The sequence below is a fragment of the Physella acuta genome, unplaced genomic scaffold, assembly GCF_028476545.2.
Source record: "Physella acuta isolate Inbredline_101_S28 unplaced genomic scaffold, ASM2847654v3 ptg000221l, whole genome shotgun sequence".
Taxonomy (NCBI): Eukaryota; Metazoa; Mollusca; class Gastropoda; family Physidae; genus Physella; species Physella acuta.
In genome coordinates, this window is record NW_026731740.1 from 136,872 (window position 1) to 149,962 (window position 13,091).

Here is a 13,091-nt window from a genome sequence, read left to right on the forward strand (position 1 = left end):
TAATGCTGACCACACCTTCTCTTCTCGTCAAGAAACACAATCAACTGCTTTTTCTCATATTCTTAAATTACTGTTCTTGTTACCTATATAGGGATTCTTAAACAAAGTTTCTTCCAGGCATCTCTTCGGAGTGCAGAGCCCCCCCCCCCCCCCCCCCCCCGAACGAGATGGAATTTATATAGTAAATATAAACTTTTACTAGTGTCCGCCTTCCCCTCCTCCCCGAAAAATGTAGACAGCCCCCCCCCCGAAAATATCAAGTGCCCTCCCTCCTTCCCGGAGAAAAATGTCTGGAAGAAACCCTGTTCTTAAAGTTCATTCAGCTTTACTTCTTGTGACATACCCCTACCTGTGATAGAAATGTTGACACAAAATTCAATTCATTCATTAAATTGTCTATCAGAGAATACATGAAGCTTCACATTAATTAATTATTAAAGCTACACAACTTAATTAAGGAAGCAACCTATCAGAAGAGAACCCGAGATTTCTGCTCACGTTACACGATACGGGGTTGGTTGATGACTAGTCACGTGGTTTAATATGCAGATGTACCCGGATCACGTGATGCGGCTTTGTTTAAATAAAATAAAAATACCCGGATAAGGAATTGGGTGTGGCCAGGTAGCAATCGTGTCAAGGTGAGGTTCTGATGGTACTCAGCGTGTTTTGATAGTGAAATACCTGCATAAGTTAGAAGGTGTGGTCAAATAGGAAACGTTTCAAGGCGATATCCGGGGATTCTCATAAAGCGATCATGACAAAAAAAAAGGGTTTAAGGGTCATCAATAAATGAGGTCACGCTTTTTTGAAGACCCACAATGACGTTACACCTCAGCCTACAACCCCCCACCCAAAAAAAAAAATAACAAAAATAACTGTAGCTTAATTTTTGCTTAAAACACCAAGTTCTTTATAAAATATTGACTGAACTCGATTAACATAAAGTATATTGTTATATTTGTTACAGTTTAGAAAAATAAACAGTTTAAAAAAAGCGATTTACGGTAAAAATTCAATTTCTAACATTAATGTTTTCAAATGCAAATTTGAGGGCACAATATCTGAACCCCTTTAACACACACCGTCACAAAAGTAATAATTAAGATTCTGATCCTCTGGAATAAATAAATAGGAGGAGGGGTGCCGTGTTGTGACAACTCATGACAATCCATACACTGGAGAAACAATACACATGCAAGATCACGTGACAATACACAATTTTTCACCAAGAAACTCACACAGAACGTGACAGTATGTTTTGACAGAGCACAGAATGACTTGACAGTGTGACTTTTCACAGCGTGACTACGTCCACTGTGTCCCAAAAGACAGAACTCACAGATCAGAACAAAAAAAAAAATAAAGAATAAAGGTAGAGTATTATATTGTGTTGTGTGAAGGTTTTCGTTTTGTTTTCTTCTGTTAGAGAAGATCGTGGCGGTAGTTAGCACACTACACCACGTGACACAATGACTGCATGGACAGCAGGGTCAGCGGGTTTTTGAATCACTGACCGGGAGTGTTGTGCGGGGTAGATAGGCGGAGTGGACTTGTGACGAAGGGGTCTTCAAAACATGAATGATGGAGGGTGTGTGTGTGGGAGGGGGGATTAATTATTATAGGTGATTATAATATCATACGACTTAATTCTCTTTATTCCTTGTAGAGCACATGACCTCAAACATAACCTTCCATTTTGTCCCGTCCCCGGCAGTTGATTTTATAACCTCTCAAGACATCCCTGTTGGCTTCAGTTCTTCAAGAAGAAGACCCCGCCTCCAGGTTTGTTTTGGACGCCCTCTCTTTCCTGGGGGTTCCACTTCAGCACCTGTCGTGTCACGTTTAAGTGAGTCTTTCACAGTGAAATTACTGCAGAAGTAGACGTTAGATCTTGTTAAAACCTAGATGTTAAGTCTTTACCCCCCCCCCCCCCCACCCCTCATGTTAGGGTATTTGCAAAAAAAAAAATAACCCCCAACTGTGACGTCCTGTTTAAACCCGGAACCGCATCACAACTACCCCCCCCCCCCACTTTGAGAAACGTTGAGGTAGAACTAAATTCTTCCCAATTTACACGCAAGCATGAATCAATCCACCGCGTCATTCAACTAAAATAAAACCTCAAAAAACCTAGACACGCCTCCCCCCACCCCCTCCTAGTCACCGAACCTCAAACCTGAGTTAAATGTACGAAAAGACTAATCCGTTCTAATACCCATCTACCTTTGAAGCCGGAAACCTTCATCAAACAACGAGCGCCTTTTGCAGGTCGCTTGTTAAAATCTCGCCTTACAAAACTTTGTTGACTCTTCTCTTGGCAAATTGTCGTCTAGAAGTTCGCTTTTTAACGGAGATATGTGGACGGGGGTATTTCCTCATTTGACAGCGCTTACAGGCCCAAACTACCTGGCAATACAATGTTATTTCACAATAAATGTTTCTACCCGGAAGATTTTGAAGCTGACAAGAGAAAAACAGTAGGCCTAGTTGTGAAATATTTTTTTGTCGATGTGCTTGGTTAATGCAGATGAAGATTGAAGTATGTAAACAAGTTAAAAACACATGTTTGTTTTTATTTTTTTCAGTCTGAGCTGTCTTCTTTTTACTGCTGAGAAAACTTTGTGAGTCAACGTCCTTAAATATTCGACCTCCCTTCTCTACTACCCTCCTTCCCCCCACCTTCCACCTCTATTATACAGCCGCAGTTCTCTCCTGCCCTACTCCACCACCTTCCTCGACCTCTCTCTTCCACCCCCTCTCCAACATACTACCTTCCTCCTCAACCACCCTTCTACCTTTACCATCACTACCCTCTTTACCCACCTTCACTGCCCTCCTCCACCACTATCATCCACTTCCCACCTCCACCTCCATCCACCACCCTCCACATCCACCACCCTCCACATCCACCACCCTCCACGTCCACCACCCTCCTCCATCCCACACATCCACCACCCTCCACGTCCACCACCCTCCTCCATCCTACACACCCACCACACTCCACATCCACCACACTCCACATCTAACACCCTTCAATACAATCCTACAACATACATCCACTATCACAAGCATCTACTGATCATATGAATATGAGCGGTATGTTTGACTCTATTTTTTAACCTCACAGTTCACAGCAAAAATATTTCGTTAATTATTTCTTAACATGTTAATGGCGTCCAAAACATGCTGTGTTAAAGCATGCTTTGTAGTGTTATTAATAGCGTGCAAGCATTCCTCTACTGAAAAGTGTGGTTGATGTTTGGGTATCCGTTTGTGTCCAGAGAATGGAGACGGATACCCAAACATCAACCACACTTTTCAACCAATAAGTTGGTCTAGTTAATTAGTTCAATTTTGCAATGATAATTTATTTTTCTTGAAGTTTTTGTGACATTATACCACATTAAACCACATGATTTAAGATGGCGTTATTTAATCTTTGTTTTCATGGCATTATATCATAAAGGTCTAAAATATTAATTATGGGACCAAAAATGTTTTTTTCCCTTTAGGTGAGACATCAAACGGATATGAGTGAGCTGTATTTTAAATATAGAATAGGCGTGGTCAAAATTTAGCTTAAAACAAACAGCATCAATCGAAGGCCAAGACAGAACCGGGAATCTAGTTTTACAGGAAATCCAACATTCCAGTAGAGAGAATGCTTGCATGTTATAAATAACACAACAAAGCATGCTTTGACACAGCATGTTTGTGATGCCATCAACATGTTAAGAAATAATTTCATACGAATCTCTTTTGTTGGCATTCTAGCACAGTTTTCCCCCCGTCATAAATATCCGCGTTAAAATGTTGCAGGATTGAATCGTCGTCTGCTCCGTTCGCCTCACTGTTTGATCGCACTGGTCGTTGACCGAATTGCAGTCCGCGTCACATGACGCGATCGGCTGTTGTTTTAAGATGGCCGCCATTTTTTCGACATCACGTGATCCCGGTCGGCTCACATCACGTGGTCGTGTTGAGCACCTGGATCAACAGGACGGACTAGGGACGGTGTTCGGGCGGTGCTAGGGACAAAACTGTACGTAGCCGAACACACAGATGCGGTCATTTTGTGGGTCGTTGTTAAGCCACAAGACCGCTAATTTAATTTCATTGTATTTAGTCGTTGGACGGCTTTGCCTAAAGGTAGAGCTAGACTGCTAACTCGAAAGTCTTGAGTTCGAATCTGGGTTCAAGTCAGTAGAACGTCACTGAGCCCACCCAACTTTGATGGGTACCTAACTCACATTATGGAAAGTAAAGGCGGCTGGGCATAGTGCTGACCACACTATCTCTTCATATATCGAGGTCACAGAAACAGGTGAACTCTACTTCACTCTCCCCAGAAACGAATATTGCCGCACGTTAAGTTTCAACGTGTCACTTAATGTATATATACATACATACATACACACACACACATATATATATATATATATATATATATATATATATATATATATATATATATATATATATATATATATATATATATATATATATATAGATTGCACTGGGCCTCTGCCGGTATAGTCCTAGTCCAAAAGAATGCTGAATTTCGTTTGGTATCAGCGCCGGTTACATTAGCTTCCGAAAGTAAACCAGAGTTGGCAATCCTGTCGCCTAAGGGGCGCCACTCCTGTTTGATTTCTGAGTTTTCTCTCCTAGACGGGTTACTGTCCCTAGCTAACGAACATCATGCGCCCGGGGCTCGAACTAGAATTTTGGTTAAGTACCAACTTACAAGATACTCTGTGGTCGAGTGGGAGAGCGTTAGACTGCTAGCCCGAAAGTCGAGTTCGGATCCCGGGCTCGATTCTGGAAGACCTAATGAATTTTCTCAGCAAAGATGGGTACCTGCCTAACGTTAGGGAACCAAAGCCGGCTGGGCATAGTGCTGACTGACCTCACTACCCCCCTGTATTCCGAGGTCACTGAAACCGATGAACTCTACTTCATCTGTCCCATGTGTCTTGGGCACGAACAGGAAAGGTAATGAGGTGAGTAAATCACAAGATCCCGCCATGGGCTATTATGTACACGTTTTTGTTACGACAATTAATAAATTCATACATATAAACACATACATAAAAAGTAAAGTAAAGTTTCCCTTTCAAACCTGACGGTCTATGGGGCAAGTGAAGTAGAGTTCACTTGTTTCTGTGACCTCGGCATATGAAGAGATAGTGTGGTCAGCACTATGCCCAGCCGCCTTTACTCTCCCTAACGTGAGTTAGGTACCCATCAGAGTTGGGTGGACTCAGGGACGGTCTACTGGCTTGAACCCGGATTCGAACTCGAGACTTACGGGTTAGCAGTCCAGCTCTCTACCGCTAGACCACTCCGTCCCATAAACACATACATTTACTGTCTACATTTTAACGACACATTAGTATGTTGTGTTTTACGCGAAACATTAACTTTATCAATAGACTAATCATATTTGTAGTGAAAATAGTCTGCAACCTTCTCCCACACAATCAATTCTACTATTAGAAGAATTCTCCAACTTTTGTTGAACCTACATATATGTAGACCACTCACTAAAACCAGGTATTAACAGATAAGCATCACATTAGTTGTGCCGATAGACAGTTCGCAGAACATAGTTGAACAACTTTTGTCGCTCAACAATACAGGCAGGCGGTAAAATCCCCACACCTTAAAATGACTTAATAAATAAACACATTTTGACAGTGACTAAATAAACCAACACTGACTAAATAAACCAACACACCTTGGCAATGACTAAATAGTCAACACAACTAGACAGTGACTAAATATACTAACATAAATTGACAGTGACTAAATAAACCAACACAACTAGACAGTGACTAAATAGATTAACATAAATAGACAGTGACTAAATAAACCAAATACAACTAGACAGTGACTAAATAAATCAACACACATTGATAGTGACTAAATAAATTAACATAAATTGACAGTGACTAAATAAATCAATACAACCCGTCTGTGAATAAATAAAATATTTATTTCAACAAATAATGTAACCGGTCTGTAGTAAAACCGGCACTTCTAGATTAATTATGTACAACTTAATTGGTCTCATTAAACACATGCAATCATGGTTTTTTAATTGGTCTCATTAAACATATGCAATCAATATTTTAAAAATCGTGGCGATATGGTTTCAAATCAAATATTGAATCAGTAATTACAGTGAGCTTGGGTGAATATAGCATTGCAGATGTGTATTGAGTGTGTAAGATAGAACTGGACATCAGTAATTAACGCCACACTAATTAACAATTACACCACTGCCCCGTATAGTAATACCGTATGCGTCGTCTCAAATAGCTTGCCCCCCTCCCCACTTAACATGACCTCACAAATGTCTACTCTCAAACAAAATTGTCAAAAAACACATCACATCATTTATGGATGACCCTTTAAATGAACGATGTCGTTAAAATAAGAAAAAAAAAATATATACTAAAGCGAAAAAGTTTTAAATTGATATTGTCCTAAAAATAATATTGAAAAAAATGCTTCTTGTCATTTCTTTTAAACCCACATCCCCTATGTTGCATATCGTTAGAGGTCTCCCCCCCCCCCCCCGCTATATTTGGCGTTATTATCGAACGGCACCCCCCTTTCTATATCAGATCGTGTGCATTGTGGCGTGCTGATATAAAAAGATAAAGGTGTGTGTAGGAGACTGTCTTTTATTGTGTATGTGTCTGGATTAGTGTGTAGTTATGTGTGTGTCACCAGATTGTATCACAGTCTGTACGTGTGTTGTTTTGTGTGTGTGTGTGTGTGTGTGTGTGTGTGTGTAGTATGGGACAGTTAATTCATATGACAATATATTAAAATATGAAAAAGCAAATGTTTACAAAATCACATTTTTTTCAACCAACCAGTGGTTTAAATATAAAACAACATGACACTGGGTATTATCGAATTACGAAACAAAATAAAAATAATAATTTAATTAAACTCTGTTGATATGGCCTTGCAGTAGGAAAACGTTTTTGTTTTGTGTTAGGGGATGTTGGGTGTAGTATAGGGGTCCAACTGGGGTCTGGTTATGGTGGGTTGGAGGGTCACATTAGTGCTTGCTGGGAACATAATTTTACATACAATTATACAAGCGCGCATACATGTATACAAAACAAATTCATACTTTGTTCTAGTTATAACAATCTATTTTAAATTTTAATAGTAACATGGGTTTGAGATTAATGTGGAATAAATTAACGTTTTAAAAAAAAATACTTATTTCAACATTGGCGGGGGTGGGGGAGGTGGCGGAGGTGGAGGGGGAGGTGGTGGTGGTGGAGGGGGCGGGGCTGATGTCGGGCTAAAAGGTGGTGGGAACGGAGGCGGTGCTGGAGCAGACGAAGATCCTAAAGGCGGGGGTTCAAATCCGTTGGGGCTGTCTGGCTCATCATTGCGGGGGATGATCTCCGGGGGGTCGTCCGCGAACTGCACCGTGGACGGGCGGCTGGGGAGCTTGGCCGCCGGGGTGGGGGAGCCGGACCCGCCGCTGCTGCTGTTGCTGGGGCGCCGGGCGAACATGGAGACGTGCCGGTTGTTGGCCGGTTTTGCCGGTTTGTGGGACGACCCCACGTGGGCCGGAGCAGACGATCTGTCGTCCGCGTCGTCGAAGACTTTCTGCCGTTTCCGGAGCTCCGCCATGAAGGGCAGGCCGGAATCGTTGCTGGGGCTCTCCGTCAGAGATTTTTTCCTTTCGGGTTCCTTGCCCATTTTGATGATGTCGTCGATGTCGAATTTCTCTTGAGTTATTCGACCAGGCGGAGGGGTCGGGGGTCGGACTTTAACGCTGCCGAAATTGTGAGGGAGGGGAGGAGGGGTGGGGGGTTTGGTTTTGGGGGAGGTTTCGGAATCGTCGTCAGAGTCCATATCTGGGGGAGGGGTGGGCAGCCTCTCGACCGTCTCCACGGTTGATTTTGTTTCCTTGTAGTACGTAACCTGCGGGAAAGACCCGTCGATGGACCCGTCAAAGGGCGGGGTCGGGGGTCGGGAGGGTGGAGACGGTGGCCGGTCTAAGGTTGGGTTTTGGCGGTGGAAGCTGGCCTCCCGCTGGGGAGGTCTAGAACCCAAGGCGATGATGTCATCGATTTCCTCTGGACTGAACTCGTGGTTTTCTTTATCCGGGATCCTCACGGACACTCGCGGGATGATCAGGTATCCTTCATCATGAGCCGGGGGCGGGGGTGGGGGCGGGAGCCGCACGGGTTCAGAAACCGGCGGGGTGTACGTCTGTCTATTTGTTTCGCTATACGATGGCCTTCTTGTTTCGTTATACGACGGCCTGCTTGTTTCGCTATACGACGGCCTTCTTTTTTCGTTATACGACGGCCTGTTTGTTTCAGAAAAAACGTTTGGTCCTTGCACAAAAGGTAATTCTTCAAACTTGGGGGCGCTGAATTTTCTTCTTACCGTGTCGTCGTTGTCGTCGTCTTCATCGCTGAAGTTGATGACGTTCTCTTTGTCCTGCAGCGACGTCTCGACGTTTCTAGAATGTCCGTTCGAGCTCTGCAGCTGGGTCAGAGAGTAGACCCCGTTCTCCATGACGTACCCGCCTGGGTTGGCCGCCAACGAATCCGGGTCGGCGTGGTTGGTCATCGGGTTGACGAAGTACATCTCCAGCGGGTTGTTGTTGTTGTCGTCGTTGTTGTGGCTCTTCTTGCGCCCCACGCCGCGGTGGAGGGAGCGGCTCTCCTCGTTCTGGGTCTGGAAGATGATGTCCCCGGGGGCGGCCAGGATGGGCGTCTCGTCGTGGGTGCTGTGAAGGCTGTGACGCCGGCTCGAGCGTTTCTCGAGGTCACGTGATCGCGACCTCGACTTGGACACGGACTTGCTTTTCCGGTGACCCCGGGAGTCGCGGCTGTGTCGGCGACGGTTGGACTGAGAAAAAAATATTAAATCGAAAATTAAAATCAAGAACCAGACATCGATATCAAACAACATGAGAAAAAAAAAGTAGACCAAGGGAAATAACTAAAAAATTAACACTACAGGGAGATAATTCAGTAAATTAACACTAGAGGGAGATAATTCAATTAAATATCTTACTCTATCTTCGCCTTGGTCGCTGTCCCTGAAAGACAAAAACGTTAATTAAAAATTAAATAATAATTATACCAGTAATGTTTATTTTTATAAAGTTTTAAAGTTATGTCATTAAAATTTTAGGAATAACGCTTACTTGAGAAGTGGTCCACCGTTTGCTGGAGAAGATAAAACGGAATATCATTAATAAAGGAAATTATGGTGATTGGAATCTAAATAGACCATCATTAATTATTAATAAGACTTAAAAGTAAGTCTGGTTTAAACTTCATTATGTTTCTACAAATTATAGTTTTTATTTATATTAATTTTATAGAAGTCAATTTTTTAGAATATAATATATATATATATAATTTCCGATTTTAGAACTGGTTGTTACTTTTAATATCTTTATTAATTAATATAGCATTAGTTAATGAAGTAAAAACTGTTTTAATTATAGCATTATTAAGCCATTGGCTGTCTGTTTAATTAAGCACGTATTAACTTTTCATTTCACCAAAGTCCTTTTTATTAAAAGCGCAATAAATGTATGTTACAAATGTTAACATCACTTAATTTTAATTTAATTAGAAACAAAAAGGAAGGAAACATGAATTGTTGAACAGCTGTTTCTACTTGTAAAAAGGTTTAGAAAAAAAAAATGGTACAAAAGAAAAGAGAGAACATAACAGCTTACATTGAAGTCTAATATACGTATAGATGAGTTGGCGATCTATCATGTTCTTAGGCCTATTGAACTTTGCATGTCACAGATGAGGGTATGTTAGCCCTAGTTGTGTTGTGTTTTATGGTGCCCCCTATTAGCTGTGTTAAATTTTGCACCCTTTGTTCTTAATGGTGCCACTTGCTAGCTGTGCTAGATGATGCCCCTACCAATTGTGTTTAATGGTGCCCCCTACTTACTAAGGTAAATAGTGCCCTTCAATAGCTGTGCTTTGTAAATAATCAAAAGAAAAAAGTAACAAAATAATCTAAGTCACAGTGTTGTGTTTAAAAAATTTCTTGACATACTTGCATCTATTTTTTAGATAATTTAATCAATAATTAAATTCAAATACTCGGGGTATAAATCATTAAGAACAATAACAATTAAATAATGACCACAATTAAGGCAAATAATCATTGGTGCAGTGAGTAAAAAAAAAAAGGCTAAATCTAAGTGCAACACAAAACATCAATATTTTGAAACAGCAGTATAGAAACATACATAACAAAACACTGATATAGTCAACAGCAGTATAGAAACATACATAACAAAACACAGTTAACAAAACACAGTTAACAGCAGTATAGAAACATGCTTAGCAAAACATGGATACAGTTAACAGCAGTATTGAAACATACATGACAAAACACAGTTAACAGCAGTATAGAAACATACTTAGCAAAACATGGATATAGTTAACATCAGTATAAAAACATACATGACAAAACACATTTAACAATAGTATAATAACATCAACACAATAAAAAAAAATCTGGTTAACAGCAATTTAAAAAAAGTCCACCTCTGGGAGTTTGAGCAGTGATGTTATTTGTTGGTTATTTTAAGCGCAGAGTTAAATATTGCCTCTTTTCATATCTCTTTTTGTTTATATGTAGTCTTTAATCGATCTTCAAAAAACACTTTTTTTTCCGGAAAGAACCCCCCCCCCCTTCCCCCATCTCTGGATGAACAAACAAAAGTAGGAGTTTGTGAATTATTTTTTTACACAGTTAAAAAAGACTTCATTAGGGTACTTTTATTTGAAGACGTAACATTTAAAAGAAAGACGGAGGTGGGGGAGTCCTATTTTTGCACAATTTACTTTCTCGTTATAATTATTTTTTAAAATACAGGTTTGGTGTTGATGGTTGATATTATTTTGTTGTTATTTGGGTGATGTGTTGCTGGATGAGCGGGTAATAGGGGGGGGGGGGAAAGAGGGCTTTTGTAAAGCACACCATAGATGGGGAGCAGGTGCAGTGGCAACTCAAACAGTGGGCAGACGTTCACACAACAGTCGCACGAGATTAGCTCAATGTTTCAACCCTAAAACCACAACTACCTTACTAATGTGGCAATACAAAAAAAAAAAAAAAAATTAATTAAAAAAAAAAAAAAAAAAAAAAAAAAAAATTTAAAAATCAAGTAAACATCAATTGTGTGAATAGGCAAGCTTGTGAAATTCTAAAAACTGCGCTGACGAAAAAAAAAAAAAACGAAAGGGAGGTAATCCATTTAATTCTCACACACCATAGTAGAGCATTGTCCCACCACTGGGATACATAAATTCTCCTTGATATCCTAAAACAGTTGCATTTATAGAAAACGTAATTTAAATTGTAAAAACAACACATGATACGACTAATAATAATTTTATTTGTAAATCATACAATTTTACCAAGGGCAATAACTCGTACATTATTTTAAAATAGTTATAACTTAACAATTACTGCCCTTTAGAATAAAATTAAGATATCTTTTCTTTAGATATTAGAGAAAAAAAAATATTATTGGTTACACAACATAAATGTGATTTTTAGACCCACAATCACTTATTAATTGTTATAATTACGTCCAAAGAATTTTTATCTTTTATTTGTAGTGCATTTACTAGTTTATTTCAAAGATTTGATTTTCTATATATTTTATTCGTTAATGTGGACATAATACTTAACATTTTCATTCATTAATATTGCACCCGTCATATCAGTAACCTATTAGTTATTAGTTTATTATAATTCTAAATCGATCGGGTTCACTAACAATAATTATAACGACGCTTCTATTACATATAATTTAGCGATTAGATTGAGATTCGAATAATCTATAACGGCGTTTGGGACAGTTAGGTATACTACTAATATTCAGTTAACAAGAATATAAAAAATAAAGTACGTAACATACCTTTGGTTCTCTCCCCTGTCCTCCAGTCTAAAAATATAACCGGGCGACCCACGGGGGGTGGCCCTCGGAAAGACTGAGCTGGCCCCATGGGGATCATCCCCGGGGGTTCCACGAGCGCTCTGGGCTCGGCCCTGACGGTGTAGAAGTTGAGGGGCGGGCGCTGTCGTGGGAGGGCCGCGTGCTGGGTGTATGCCTTGGGTCCCAGGTCCGTGGTGGGGCGGGGCAGGGTGCTGGTGTAGGCCTCGGGGTTGTCGTACCGGTAGACGCCGTTGGCCGTGGGGTCCTTGTGGGAGCCGGGCAGGGGTTTCTTCTCAGCGCGCCTCATGGACCTGTGGGGGGGGGGGGGGAGAGAGAGAAGAGGTTCAGTTTATTTAACACATTTACAATAGACACATTCCTTCACTGTTGGAGGTCTGGTTAAACTCCTGGCCCTACCTCTAACGACAGTCCCTGGCCTGCCCTAACCTTAGGAGCCGTAGTTCTAGACCGCTCAAACGTGAGCCCTAGGCCAAGCATGAAACCTAGTGCTAGCCTTAACCCTAGCATAAATCCAAGTGTTATCCTTATAACAAGCATGAACCCTAACCCAAGCATGCATGAACCCTAACGCTAGCTCTAGCCAGAGAATGAACCCCAATCCCAAAAACAAACCCAAGTATGAACCCTATTATGAATCCCGATTTCCTGCTTTAGCGAGCCCCTGTCCAGTTCTCTTAACCCCCCCCCCCCCCCCCTTCCCCCCCCTTCACCGGCAACTCTAGCCTTGGCTCTGCCGAAAAGCTTAAATCTAAACATAATTCTGATAACGAATGAAAGTGTGTGGGCGTGAGTGTGTGAACGTGTGTGTGTGTGTTTGTCTGTGTATGTGTGAGAGTGTGTTTGTGTGAGTTTGTGTATGTGTGTGTGTGAATGTCTGTGAGCGAGTCTGTGTAAATGAATGTGTCTGAGATTGTGTGCATGATGTGTGTCTATATATGTGTGTCAGAGTGTGTATAAGTGTATGTAAGTGTATATATATATATATATATATATATATATATATATATATATATATATATATATATATATATATATATATACATATATATATATACATATATATATATATACATATATATATATATATATA

General features: G+C 40.7%; 1 protein-coding gene across 2 annotated transcripts in view; it reads right to left on the reverse strand.

Annotated features, from left to right (window-relative positions):
* Nucleotides 1-6,693: 6,693 nt before the first annotated feature.
* The window catches only part of LOC131937765 (uncharacterized), a 32,419-nt gene continuing 26,021 nt past the window's right edge, over nt 6,694-13,091 (reverse strand). Inside the window, exons 3-7 of one of the 2 annotated variants that reach the window (XM_059295402.1) lie at nt 11,963-12,291; nt 11,309-11,359; nt 9,206-9,227; nt 9,073-9,097; nt 6,694-8,904 (exon numbers count right to left, since the gene is read on the reverse strand). In XM_059295402.1, coding sequence (XP_059151385.1) covers nt 7,249-8,904; nt 9,073-9,097; nt 9,206-9,227; nt 11,309-11,359; nt 11,963-12,291 — 2,083 coding nt within the window. In that variant the 3' untranslated portion in view covers nt 6,694-7,248. The remainder of the gene's footprint in view (nt 8,905-9,072; nt 9,098-9,205; nt 9,228-11,308; nt 11,360-11,962; nt 12,292-13,091) is intronic. The other variant, XM_059295403.1, reaches the window with a different exon arrangement.